At 39.7% G+C, this 14,684-nt stretch overlaps 1 protein-coding gene across 5 annotated transcripts in view; it reads left to right on the top strand.

Moving 5' to 3' along the window:
- The window catches only part of LOC105197484 (transformation/transcription domain-associated protein), a 27,078-nt gene extending 12,394 nt beyond the window's left edge, over window positions 1–14,684 (top strand). For 4 of the 5 annotated variants that reach the window (XM_039457559.1, XM_039457553.1, XM_039457561.1 and 1 more), the window contains 8 exons: window positions 25–7,872; window positions 8,300–9,676; window positions 10,085–10,259; window positions 10,348–10,579; window positions 10,664–10,757; window positions 11,062–11,610; window positions 11,964–12,177; window positions 12,339–12,679. In XM_039457559.1, coding sequence (XP_039313493.1) covers window positions 25–7,872; window positions 8,300–9,676; window positions 10,085–10,259; window positions 10,348–10,579; window positions 10,664–10,757; window positions 11,062–11,610; window positions 11,964–12,177; window positions 12,339–12,679 — 10,830 coding nt within the window. Of the gene's footprint in view, window positions 1–24; window positions 7,873–8,299; window positions 9,677–10,084; window positions 10,260–10,347; window positions 10,580–10,663; window positions 10,758–11,061; window positions 11,611–11,963; window positions 12,178–12,338 lie in introns of all 5 variants that reach the window. The other variant, XM_026131066.2, reaches the window with a different exon arrangement.

Genomic DNA, 14,684 nt, shown 5'->3' with positions numbered 1-14,684 from the left:
TAGAATAAATCTTATTATTTTCAGTACAATTTGATTCCAAAAGCAGTGCTGTCTCTTAAGGTGCTTCAAGAATTGCCAATAATTGTAGTTCTATTGAATCAATTATACAAACAGAACGTATATCAGGATGTATCGGATTTTGTTCCAATTGTAATAACAACTATATCGCTTCAACCTAGTCTCCAGCATCGATCGTCACCTGGATTCAATAAGGAAGTCTTTGTAGATTTTATGGGTGCTCAAGTAAAGACACTGTCTTTTCTTGCGTATGTTATAAGGCCTTACCAAGACTTAATATCTCAAAACAGCACGATGTTGGTAAAAGGTATACTAGGCTTGTTTACTCTTTGCCCAATGGAAGTAGCTCACTTACGCAAAGAACTCGTCATAGCTTCACGTCACATACTCGCAACGGATCTACGAAATCATTTTATTCCACATATGGAGATCTTTTTTAACGAAGATATCTTTATCGGTCACGGTTGGACCGCGCATGAAGCGCTGAGACCTTTAGCTTACTCCACACTCGCCGATTTAGTTCATCATGTTAGACTTCAGTTACCTCTCAATGACGTATCTAAAGCGGTGCATTTGTACGGCAAGAATTTGCTTGATCAGACTTTACCTACCGCTGTACAGATGGTTTCTTGTAAGTTACTGATGAATCTAGTGGATACAGTCAGGCAAAGATCTGATGCCGAGAACAGCACTCAAGGACGCGAACTGTTGATCCGTATACTGTTGGTTTTTGTTCTAAAATTTAAAACTATCGCCAAGATATATATTCCAATTCTGCGAAACAAAGCGAAACAGTTACGGCCCGCCGTAACGGAGACTACAACTGAGGATACAAAGTCATGTATCGAGGTAAATGAGGAGAAAGAACAGCCAAAATCGAAATTTGGTTTCCCAACTTCTCAGGCGATGAGCTACAATGTAGTAGATTACAGAAATCTAGTGAAAAGTTTGGTCCATGGCGCTAAGGCAATAACAACTAACTGCATTAAGAGCCGATCTGGCGAGGCGACGCAATCCAATCAGCTTCAGCCGAAAGAGACTTTGATTTATATACAGCTTGTCAAGTGGGCTTTACCGGCCTTGGATATCTATACGATAGGACCACCAGCGATCGGCGTTCCCGCACAGCCTGGCAGACCGATGCAATCCCAAACTATACGAACGCGAGAAGAAAAAGAAGTATTAGATCTCTTTGGTAACGTGTTCACGCAAATGAATCCTCAAACATTTCAAGAGATCTTTTCCGTATCTATAGATTATATGGTCGAAAGAATATTTAAAAACTGCGCTTTGCAAATAATTGGAAGTTCATTTTTATCGAATCATACAGTCTCATCGACATTCGCGACGATACTAGTGGAATATCTGCTCGAACGAATGAGCGAAATGGGCTCAAATATTGAACGAAGTAACCTGTATCTAAAATTATTCAAACTTGTCTTTGGTAGCGTGTCACTCTTTCCAACCGAAAACGAACATATGCTGCGACCACATTTAAATCTAATCGTAAATCGCGCTATGGAGCTAGCTATGTCAGCGAAGGAACCGTATAACTATTTTCTGCTGTTGCGTGCATTGTTTCGATCTATAGGCGGTGGTTCTCATGACTTATTATATCAAGAATTCTTACCTTTGCTCCCTAATATGCTGGAGGGACTGAACAGATTACAATCTGGTTTACATAGACAACATATGAAAGATCTCTTTGTCGAGTTATGTTTAACTGTACCAGTGCGACTCAGTTCTCTCTTACCATATCTTCCGATGTTAATGGATCCCTTGGTATCCGCTCTCAATGGAAGTTACTGTCTAGTAAGCCAAGGTTTACGTACTTTAGAATTATGCGTCGATAATCTTCAACCAGATTTTTTGTATGAGCATATACAACCAATCCGTGCTGAATTGATGCAAGCACTTTGGAGGACATTGCATAATTCTACTGATCAAGCTCACGTCGCTTTCAGAGTTCTTGGCAAATTTGGCGGCGGAAATCGGAGAATGATGATTGAGCCACAAAAACTAGAATACAACGATCGCGAAACTAATTCTCCTAATGTGGTAGTTTATTTCCAAGGCTTTTCTCAGTCAATCGAGCTTCCAATGGAAAAAGTGATCGAAGCTACATTCAATGCATTGAAATCTAATACGACGGATGTGTTCTATCGCAAGCAATGTTGGGAGATCATCTATTGTTATTTGGTGGCGTCCTTAAAAATGGACGACGCTGCTCACTTGTGGTACGATTTGTTCACTCATCCGAGTTTTAAAGAAAGTGAGATACCGCCTCAACAAGGACCACACTATAGGTGCCTCGATGCTGTAGCACGAAATGTTCAACAAACAGCATTGACCAGCATGTTTGTTGCCGTGGAGATCAAGGAATTGAGACCTGCGGTGCTTGACACCGTCGTTTCCGTCGTGAGACATTACACGATGATTGCCATAGCGCAACAAGCCGGTTTGTTCAGTTGGACGGATCGGGAAATCCGCAAGGATATACAAGGTCAAGATCCACTGGTGTTGATCGACGCTCTCGCTGTCATAATGGGCCACGACGAGAGGGAGTTATATAAAGCGGGATACCTGGCGCTCGTATTGATATTAGAAACAGCAACAAACATCCTGGGTTCTAAGGAACGAGCCTGCCAATTGCCTTTCATGGAGTATCTAGCCGAGAGAATGTGTTCACTGTGCTACGAGCGCGCCTGGTATGCCAAACTGGGTGGATGCATAGCGATAAAATTTCTATTTGAACGAATGGCTACTAAATGGGTTCTCAATCATTTATTTGTCTTCCTAAAAGCTCTTATATTCGTAATGATGGATCTAACCGACGAGGTGTCCAACGGTGCTATCGACATGGCAAAAGAAAATTTGGAAAAGATGCTGAGAGTGTGCGTAAATCCTGGTATTCAGGAAGGCAACATGGAATTGATAGAAGCACAAAACAAGAGCCTGTACGAGGTCACTCGCGAACTAGTCAAACAAGTGACATCGCCGCATACAATTGTGCGTGAACAGGCTATGGCCTCGTTACGTCAGCTCGCCGAAATACAGCATAAATCGGTGACGGAAGTCATGGAACCACATAAAGAAGTTTTAGCAGATATGATACCACCAAAGAAGCACCTTTTGAGGCATCAACCAACCAATGCGCAAATTGGTTTGATGGACGGTAACACATTCTGTACTACCTTGAATCCGCGTCTTTTTACCATTGATTTAAATATCTTAGAGCACAAGGTGTTTTTCCAAGAGTTGTTCAACCTCTGCGAAGCGGACGACGCCACTCTCACTAAGCTAGCTTGTTACAAATCGATTTCGAATTTGATGCCTCTGAGAAAGTCGGCATTAAGAGCATTGGCAGCCTGCCATTACATCGTGGCCTGCCGCGAGAAAATACTCGGAGTTCTTTACAAATCTTTGGAAAAACCTCAAGCTGAGCTGCAAGAAACAGCCTTTGAATGCATGAAAACATTCATCGCCGGTTTCCAGCTGGAAATGGAGTCTATTCACACAATGATGCGACCTATGCTATTGACACTGGGTGATCATCGAAACTTGAGCTTGAATTGCGTTAGAAGGTTATCATATTTAACGCAGCTCTTCCCGAGCACTTTCAGCGTTACTTTGTGTGAACAAATGCTGCAACATGTAAAGAAGTTTTTGGAGAATCTGATTCAATCTCGCAAAGGTACATCAAAGTCTGGTGAAATTGAACAAAAAATTACTATCATTATTGGGATATATCACAACATTCCAGCATCGCTACCCAAGTTCAACGATCAGCTTTGCAGATTTATTCTTCAAACTGAAAAGACACTACTAGTCGAAGTTTCCAGCCCCTTCCGAGAACCTCTGATGAAATGTCTTTTACGTTTTCCGACGGACGCGCTCAATCTATTTCTGCATGATAGCAATATCAAGGATCAACAATGGAGCAGGTATCTAGAATATCTTATTAGCCATAAAGACGGTAAGCCGTTCCGTGATATTTTACACAACAGCACGGCGCGACTCGTCACAATGCTGCTCGCTCACTCACAAACGAATTCCAATTTGACTCATATGGAAAAGAATGAAGTGCAGTACCGGGCGATCAAGATTATCGGTATACTTATTAAGTATGACGAACAATGGTTATCCACCCAGAATCAATTGGTAGGCGCATTGAAGCAAATCTGGTACAATGACGACTATCAGACGTTGCACAAGAAAGTCGAGGGTGTCGAATACTGTCACTGGAAGGAGCCGAAACACATTGTCAAGATTCTACTACATTATTTCCGTCATCAACCGAACGATATCGATCTGCTGTTCCAACTGCTTCGGGCCACGTGCGATCGGTTTGTGCCGGACTTTCAGTTCCTGAGAGATTTTCTGGAGAACACAGTTGCGCAGGAATATACAGTCGAATGGAAGCGAAGCGCTTTCTTCCGTTTCGTCGAACATTTTCCCACAAACAACATGTCGCAGGAGCTAAAAGCCAACGTTCTGCAACTAATCATTATTCCGTGTTTTGCGATAAGCTTCGAACGCGGCGAAGGTACAAAACTGGTCGGAGGCGCACCGATGCCTTACCAAGACAACCCGGAGAACGTTGTATCGGTATTTATCAGCAAGATAATTGACCCGGACAATCCGTTTGGCTCCGCCGACTGCGTCCGTATCTCTCTGTTGCAATTCTCTTGTCTTCTAGTGGAACAAGCGTCGCAGCACATTCACGATGTAACTAACAAAAGGCAAGGAAATAAATTACGTCGCTTAATGACGTTCGCATGGCCATGTTTACTAGGCAAGAATTGCGTAGATCCGACTACTCGATACCATGGTCATCTTCTTCTAAGTCACATAATCGCTAAATTTGCTATTCACAAACGCATAGTATTACAAGTGTTTCATAGTTTGCTGAAGGCGCATGCTGTGGATGCGCGTAATGTTGTGCGACAAGCATTAGAAATACTGACACCTGCGATGCCTGTGCGGATGGAAGATGGTAATACTATGCTAACACACTGGACGAAGAAGATCATTGTAGAGGAAGGTCACTCTATGCAACAATTATCTCATATTTTGCAACTTGTTGTGAGACACTATAAAGTTTATTATCCAGTCAGGCACCATTTAGTTCAACATATAGTAAACTCGATTCAACGTATAGGATGCACTCCCACTGCTACCATAGAACATCGGCGACTGGCTGTCGAGTTAGCGGAAGTAATCATAAAATGGGAGCTGTACAGGATTAAAGAAGAAGGCGAAACTTCAGAATCCAAGGCTAACGTACAGCCATCAGGTGTAACTAAGCGGACGATTATCGATGATCCATCTGGCAAACGCATGAGCGCACAGACAGCAGCCGGTAATAGTCCCGTGCCTCTTATTTTACCCAGGATGGAACCGGGATCAGCGAAACCTATTGAGAGAGCTCACGCGGACGCCGTTCTGAATTTCCTGCTACGCCTTGCGTGTCAGGTAAATGACGTGACAACAATTCACGGTAATCCTGGCGAACAACTATCCAGACGCTGCGTGGCTCTGTTGAAGATGGCACTGAAACCTGATGTATGGATCGCTGAACAATGCGATTTAAAGCTAGCTTGGCTCGACAAAGTTCTTGCCAGCGTGGATAGCAATCAGCCCAATCAACCGAATTACGGTAACATCAGTACGGCACTGGAAGTACTAACGTTTTTGTTGGGCGTGATGAAGCGCGAGCAGATACTTGTCAGTTTTAAGCCATTGCAACGAGGAATAGGTGCCTGCATCGCAAGTAGCAATACTAAAATTATACGTCTCGTACATGGCTTGCTATCGCGATTAATGACGATTTTCCCAGCTGAACAAGCCTCTCCAAACATAGCGCCTAAATATGAAGAGTTGGACACATTGTACACAACCATAGGCAGATTTATAGCCGAAGGATTGGCTACTTATGAAAAGACCACCACGGCTACACCGAGTTCACTTTTCGGCACGCTTATGATGCTTAAAGCTGCCTGTACAAATAATCCCAGTTATATTGACCGGCTCATAACTCCATTCATGAGAGTGCTGCACAAAATGGCCAAAGAACATTTGCATTCCACGCAGACTGAAGCCAATCCTGTCACGAGCGAATTATTGATTCTTAGTTTGGATCTGGTCAAGAATCGCGTCGCAGTTATGGGCGTTGATATGCGCAAATCGTTTATAGGCTCGATCTTGGTCGGACTGATCGAAAAGACGCAAGACGTAAAGGTGATGAAGGCTATTACAAAAATATTAGAAGAATGGATGAAAAATAAGACTACCCTTGCAGTGAATCAGACGCCTAGTTTGCGTGAGAAATCCATCCTCCTGGTAAAAATGATGCAGTACGTCGAGAAACGTTTTCCCGACGATCTAGAGCTGAACAGACAATTCTTGGAGCTGGTGAATTATGTTTATCGCGACGAAACTCTCAAGGCAACGGAATTGACGAGTAAATTAGAGCAGGCTTTTTTGGCAGGTTTGCGTTGTGTACAGCCGCAAGTGAGAGCGAAGTTCTTTGACGTATTCGACAGTTCAATGAAGAGACATTTGGTCGATCGTATTTTGTATATTGTCTTCAGTCAGAACTGGGAGAACATAGGATCTCACTATTGGATCAAGCAATGCATTGAGTTGCTGCTGGCAACCGTTAATCCGACCACTTTGGTACAAATGACCAATGAAGATCTCTTGCTACCTAGCATTACAACTATTATGCAAGAAGGCATGGATAAGGAAAACAAAGATCAAACGCGCTTTGTCTGTCGTCTCGGTCGTATTGATGAGGAGCCACAGGATGTCGAGATGAAAATCAAAGAAGAAGTAGACACAAAAGAAACGCTTGAGATGGACGCTTGGATGTCTAACCTAACGGATTCCACGAGCGCCACTGCTTCTGTCGAGGAGATTACAGAAAAGCCCAGCTTAGTGCAGATGATCAACAAACAGATACAATTTATGGAGAATGCGAAGAAGGTCAAAACGGAACAGCTGCTACTGGCAGCCGCTCAATTATGCCACATGGACACTGGGTTGGCAGAACGCGTCTGGTTGGATATGTTTCCACGAATATGGTCTATCTTGGAAGAATCTCATCTCAGAGTCATAGCGAAAGAGGTGGCACCGTTCGTTGCCAGCGGCGTGCACGTTGTTCAAAAGGACTGCCATCCGAGCGCGATTGGTACCTTTCTGGAGTCACTGGCACACTGTAATCCACCGGTAGCCATAGCGCCGCCTGTGATGAAATATCTAGGCAAATCGCACAACGTCTGGCACCGAATAACATTAAGTTTAGAGCAAATGGGCGCCGAGATGGCAGCAGATGGTAACGGTGGTAATTCAAAGAGTAGAAGCGAATCTGATCTATATCGTTCGCCCGATGAGACCGAGCAGATTGAAGGTATCAATCCCTATTATGAAGTGATGCACATGCTCTCGGAGATGTATTCGTTACTTTGCGAGGAGGACATGTGGTCGGGTCTGTGGCAAAAGAGGCCCGCACATTACAAGGAGACCTTACACGCGATTGCGCTAGAGCAACAGGGATTCTTTGAACAGGCCCAAGGTGCATATGAGGTATGCATGACCAAGTTCCGGCAGGATTACTCATCTGCCCCAGCACCCTATTATCTCAATGAAGAAATGCTTCTCTGGGAGAGACATTGGGAGCGCACTGTTAAAGAACAGAATCAGTGGGATACTCTATTCGAATTGGGCAGCCATGGCAATTACAAGAATCCTTTCCTCGTCCTAGACAGTGCGTGGCGTACTCCCAATTGGCCGGCGATGAAGGAAATTGTCGCACAGTTAGAACAAAATTGTCCACGAGAAATGCTTTGGAAGGTAATCAACGAATAGTTCTAATTCAATATATGCAATTATAATTTGAACTTTAAAAGATAGGTCAAATGTGGATGATGTTACTCTTATATTACTAAATGTGAAAATTGAGTCTTAATTATACCTATAATATTGGGTCATTAAGTATGAAACTTTACATATGTGAATATCTTATATTCACATGTGTAAAGTTTCATACTTAATGACCCAATATCTATATTATTAAAAATTGCTTATTATTGACTTTTCTCTTGAAACACGAGTTACTCTGGAAGGATTATGACATAATAATTTTCAAGAAAAAGATAAACGTTTTATGATTTAAAAATTTCTTTTAGTTTACTGACTTTGTAGCACAAAATTTTGTTATATATACATGTGTTTTAAAAGGAGATGTCAATAAATTCATTTTTTTTTTATATTTTTGTAGATCAATCTCTACCGTGGATTTATAACCTTGTGCAGTAGCGAAGACCAGCATTTGAGCACCGTCGAGCGTTATGTAGAACTTGCATCTGGTTTATGCATGCGCGAATGGCGTCGACTCCCGCGCATTGTTAGCCACGTACACCAACCGCTATTGCAAGCAGCCCAGCAGATAATGGAGCTTCAGGAGGCAATGCAAATTCATCAAGGATTGCTACACGGCAGAAGTAATTCGCTGCACGACATGAAAGCTATCGTAAAGACATGGCGAAATCGCTTGCCTGTAATAGCCGACGATCTCAGTCACTGGTCGGATATCTTCACTTGGCGACAGCATCACTATACCTTTATCACCAATCACTACGATTCTCAACAGGATCCACAGACCGCTACTCACTCGTTGCTCGGTGTACATGCCTCTATGCAAGCGATTATTCATTTTGGCAAGATCGCCAGAAAACAAAATCTCTGTGGCGTATGCTTGGATTCATTGGCTAGGATTTACAATATTCCTACAAGCGTACCTATGGTCGATTGCTTTCAGAAAATCCGACAGCAAGTAAAATGCCATTTGCAGATGGCTACCATGGGAGGACAAAATGATTTGCAGGAAGGTTTGGACGTTTTAGAATCAACTAATATGGGTTACTTTACGAAAGAAATGGTAGCAGAGTTTTATGCGCTCAAGGGTTTACTTCAGTCACAGTTAGGTCGCTCAGATGATGCCAACAAGAGCTTTTCCGCCGCAGCCCAACTACATGACACTTTGGTAAAAGCTTGGTCTTTGTGGGGCGATTATCTCGAAAATATCTTTATACGCGATGCTCGTCAAATCAGTATCGGTATCAATGCTCTTGTATGCTTCTTACACGCTTGTAGACATCAGAATGAATCAAAGTCTAGAAAGTATATTGCTAAAATTCTGTGGCTACTCACGTACGATGACGAGAAGTCATCGCTCATGGAGACCGTGGACAAATATGCCGTAGGTGTACCGGCTATTCAGTGGTTACCCTGGGTACCGCAGTTACTGATGTACCTAGTTCGCCATGAAGGCAATGTAATCCTAAACTTGCTGAGCCAAGTCGGTAGAATGTTTCCACAGGCAGTTTATTTCTCTATACGTACTCTTTATCTGACTTTGAAAATAGAGCAGAGAGAAAGATACAAAAGCGGTGAATTGACTGCTGGTAAAAGTCAAGACGGTGTCGAAGATCGCGGTTCCACCACAACGGGTAACGTACCACAGCAACAAGGAATTCCGGAAACTGGTCATACGGTACGTGCCACGGCGCCTATGTGGCGATGCTCAAAGATCATGCATATGCAGAGAGACATCCATCCAACTGTATTGTCTAGTTTGGAGGGTATAGTCGATCAGGTTGGTATAAATGACGTTCCTTTACCTCTATCCATTCAACGTTGCATAATAATATATTTTTAAAAATATATAGCAAATATAATGAATGAATATATCACTATAAAGAGAATATACAGTAAAAAAAATTATATGTAATGAAAAAGTAATAATAGATTTTTTATTAACTTAATATTATACATATATAATTCTTTTCTTTTAATGTCGAAAACTTCTTTTTGAAGTTTGTCGATGCATTTTTGTAGAAATGCTCTAAATTATATATCTATTTTGTTATTTACATATCCATATTCTAAATATTTTTTAAATTAAATTTACGATTAAGCACGCATACATATATCTTTATACTAAAATTTTTCAAAGAATACTTTAAGATCTCTCGTATAAAAACTGATATAATTTACATCCTAGATGGTGTGGTTCCGTGAAACATGGTATGAAGAAGTTTTAAGACAGCTGAGACAAGGTCTCGCCAAGTGTTACGCAATAGCATTCGAGAATCGTGGCGCAGTTAGTGAAGCAACGATAACTCCCCATACATTAAACTTTGTAAAAAAGCTTGTATCTACCTTTGGTATTGGTATTGGTAAGTCCATTCACTTTATGTATTATAAAACAAAAATCGAAGAATATGACGATTTTTCTTTTTTTAAAATGCACTTTGTGACTTGTAGAGAACATATCGTCCTCACAAAACATGAGCAGCTCATTTAGCTCGGCGGCATCGGAGTCCTTGGCACGACGAGCACAAGCAACTGTACAGGATCCTGTTTTCCAAAAAATGAAGGGCCAATTCACGAGTGATTTTGACTTTACCGTACCTGGAGCTAGACTATTACACAATCTTATTAGCAAGTTAAAGAAATGGATAAAGATTCTCGAAGAAAAAACGAAACAATTGCCAAAGTAATATTTTATTTTTTAATTGTTCTACAATAACTTCTTTTTTTACGATTCATGGACTACAGATTTGCACATTTTATTCCGCAGGTCTTTCTTAATTGAGGAGAAATGTCGCTTCTTGAGCAACTTTAGCTTAAAAACTGCGGAAGTTGAGCTGCCCGGTGAATTTCTGATACCTAGGGTAAAAGAATTAAACTTTTAAAAATCTATTCTATATGTAGTCACACATAGAAATAATTACACATGTACATAATAATATACATTTTTTTTATGTACCATTAAAATATGAATGAAGAACGAAGATAAATTGTAATAAGATTTAAGAAAGACAAGTTTATTACGATAATTTAAATTAAAAATTTCCAATTACATAATAATGTCTGACGCTTCTAATCTTATTTTTGTTTAAACGTTAAAAATAACATTTAAGATTAAACCAAGAAGGTTTTGCTTATTAATCTTTTCTAAAATTTTATATCTTTCAGCACTCGCATTATTCCGTAAAGATAGCGAGATTTGTGCCGCGTGTTGAGGTGGTTCAACGACACAACACGGCTGCCAGGAGATTGCGTATCCGCGGTCACAATGGTCGTCTATATCCTTATTTAGTGGTCAACGACGCCGGTCTAGGAGATGCCAGACGTGAGGAACGTCTGTTACAACTGCTACGCATGTTGAATCACTACTTGACCAAGCAGAAGGAAACGTCGCGACGTTTCTTGCACTTTACAGTGCCACGACTCGTTGCCGTTTCGCCGCAGATGAGACTCGTGGAGGACAATCCGGCAGCCATTTCCCTCTTGGATATTTACAAGCAGGGCTGCGCCAAGCTGGGAATGGAACATGACGCACCTATCGCCAGGTATTACGAGAAACTGGCCGCCGTACAGGCACGAGGCGTGCAAGCCAGCCATCAAGTACTGCGGGATATTCTGAAGGAGGTGGAGACCACAATGGTCTCCAAAGCTATGCTCAAAGATTGGGCGATGAAGACATTCCCTGGCGCCACCGACTATTGGACGTTCAGAAAAATGGTAAGCATTTTGAAATTCTAATGGTTTAAAGTATGAACATTGTGAATATTTCGACAAATATTTAGATGATTTTGTATTTTATAAGTATAACGAGTCTAAAAATGACTTTAAGCACGAAATTATACATTCTGTTTAAGAAGTATCCGGAATTGTCTATTTAAACGAAACGGTTAAACTGAAATTAAAATTTCTGTTTGCCGCTAAGTTGACTGCACTCAACTTTTATACGAAGTTTTAGTGTATCTCAAAATTGTTGACCAAAAGAAGTAAAGATAGAAACTTGCAACCATCGAAATATATTATAAAATCACAACGTGAGTATTTTTATCATATCTTCATCTTTCTGTTCTTAGTTCACCCTGCAGCTGTCTCTAACATGTTTTGCTGAATACGTGCTTCATCTTACACGACTCAATCCTGACATGATGTACGTGCATCAAGATTCTGGTCTAATCAACATCGCGTACTTCAAATTCGACATTGACGACACCTCCGGAGAGTTAGATGCAAACAGACCAGTACCTTTCCGTCTAACGCCCAATATTTTCGAGTTTCTCACAACTATAGGTCAGCCAAACACAATTTTAATCTACTCGTCTGTTGATAAAAAAATATCTTGATATCTCTTGTACTTGAATATAACTTTAAATGTCACATAGAGATACTTCTTGTAAATTTAATATTTAATATGCAGACGATTACGACTTCACAGAGTTAATCTTTTGCAGGAGTTTGCGGACCATTGACCGCTAGCGCGATTGCCACAGCGCGCTGTTTGGTTCAGCCTACATTCCAACTACCCGCCATACTTCGTGCGATTTTGCGAGACGAGGTAATCGCTGACCACAAACGGCAAGAAGATGCCGAGGGCACATCACAAGCGCCGACCGATCCAAAAGGCGAACTCCTAATAACGATGGTGACCCGTGCTGTCACCGCGATCGTTAATAGACTGAACTCTCTTGCGAACTTCGACGGTATTGACAGTAAAGTCAGCACACTGGTAGCTGCTGCCAACAGCCATGACAATCTCTGCAGAATGGACCCTTCGTGGCATCCGTGGCTGTAAGATGCAGCACGTTTGGCCTAACTGTTTATTAACAAACGAGAAAAGGATTAAAATTATATTTGATTCACTTGCCCACATACATTCTTATCTTTTACACTGACGCTGACTTTCAAATTTAGAAGATAAGAGACAAGCTATAATAAAAAAGCATTATTTAGTCTATACATATGGGAGGATGTTCAAGAAAAAGCGTTACATATTTTAAGAGCAGTCAGTATTCATCAAAACAAAAAAAAGTTTATTGAGCGTAGGTTTTAAAACAAGTCGAGATATAAACCAGTATTTATTATCGCTATAGGAGATGCTTTATGGCCGGTATTCATAGTCGATTCTTATATTTAAGATTATCTCGAGTACTGTTTTAAGATGTTATTAACTAATCACAGCCGTATTAGTTTAAAATATTACTCAAGACCGTCTTGAAATAAGATTCAATTATTAATATTGGTCCACATCAGTGCTATCCAAAATTTGTAGTTTTTGACTTGAAATTGACATGTATTGATATTCATGACTATTATCACGCATTACTACTTTACACTTCATAGTTATTTTCTCGTAATGCGTTACACTTAAGGATAAAACTAGATCATTAAAAATTTTCGAAGTGTGTCATTCGAAATCTCTGTTAGATAATTCAAGAAATTATTAACAAATTAGATATGATTACATATAATACTATTAATCATATACATTCTGTTTTGTTATGTTAAATCTATAAGTACCAATTATACATATATAATTAGTACTTATAAATTTATAAACTCTTAAAATATATATAATGTAATGAGTATAAAATTATATTTTTATACGCATATTGTTACATATATTTATATTTTTATATAATATTAATAATAATATACTTTTTAACAATAAATGATATACATAAAACACAATTTCAGACTAGTCTTATCTTTGAGACCAGCCGTCGCGCGTTATGTAAGAAAACAGCTGCGAAATTAGGAGTATGAATAGTAATAGGCATAAACACCGAGACATTTTAATTTCAAATCCAAAATTATAAATTCTGGATGGCACTGATGTACTCGTATACTGACGATAAATACTAACGGGTGGCATTCATTTTTTTTACTACTTTAATATAAAATATTCTAATTATTCCAAAAGAAAAGTTGCACTGTAAGTAGCTGCGATCAATTGCAACGTAGTCACTTCCAGGCTGATTTTATCTCGACAGAGATATAATTTTAGTATTTATGTTCACAAGATTTTCTTGTTTTGATAAATACTGCCTGCTCTTAAAATATATACAGTGATGAACAGAATATGCAATACTTTTTTTCGATGGTTTTTAGAATAGTCTACTCACCGAGCGATTGACATAATTGGTTCTAATCTATAGATCCAAACAATTACATTCGCCGCTCGATTACCAAGGCTGTATTCTAAAATTCATCCATCACTGCACTTTTTCTTGAACATCCTATGTATAAATACATTAATATACATATAGATTAATCGACATTTGTACAGAATAAATCAAAACTTGTAAACTGCGAATTTTATGCACTCTACTCTTTAAGAGCCATTTCAATCAATTCTGATTAACTTTAATCGATGATTAACTCATTTAAGTAGCAAAATAATGTTATTTTGACGTAAAAATAACGTTTTTACATTTGACGCTAAAATGAAAAATAACGTTAGCTTGTTACCTGCATGATTGAGTTAATCGTCGATAAAGTTCATCGGAATTGGTCGAAGTGACCTTATATAACTCTTATTATGTATGTACATTATTTGCTTATAAGAATCATTTTCATTATATAGATTTGCTGATGGTTTCGATATAATGTGAAATTAGTCAGTTCCTAGCGTATCATTGGCTGTAAGTAGGCTAGATTTTAAGAAACTTTGTAAGAATAGTTCTCTTGCTAAAAAGTAGAATATATACTTGAGGTATAAAATACTTATTTATTATAAATAGCACACAGATTTGGAATTTACATAAAAATTGTATGAAATAATAAGATTCTTAAAAAAA

The sequence above is a fragment of the Solenopsis invicta genome, chromosome 2 (assembly GCF_016802725.1).
Source record: "Solenopsis invicta isolate M01_SB chromosome 2, UNIL_Sinv_3.0, whole genome shotgun sequence".
Classification (NCBI taxonomy): Eukaryota; Metazoa; Arthropoda; class Insecta; order Hymenoptera; family Formicidae; genus Solenopsis; species Solenopsis invicta.
The sequence above is the reverse complement of the archived record's forward strand: the minus strand, read 5'-3'. Positions and strand labels throughout refer to the sequence as shown.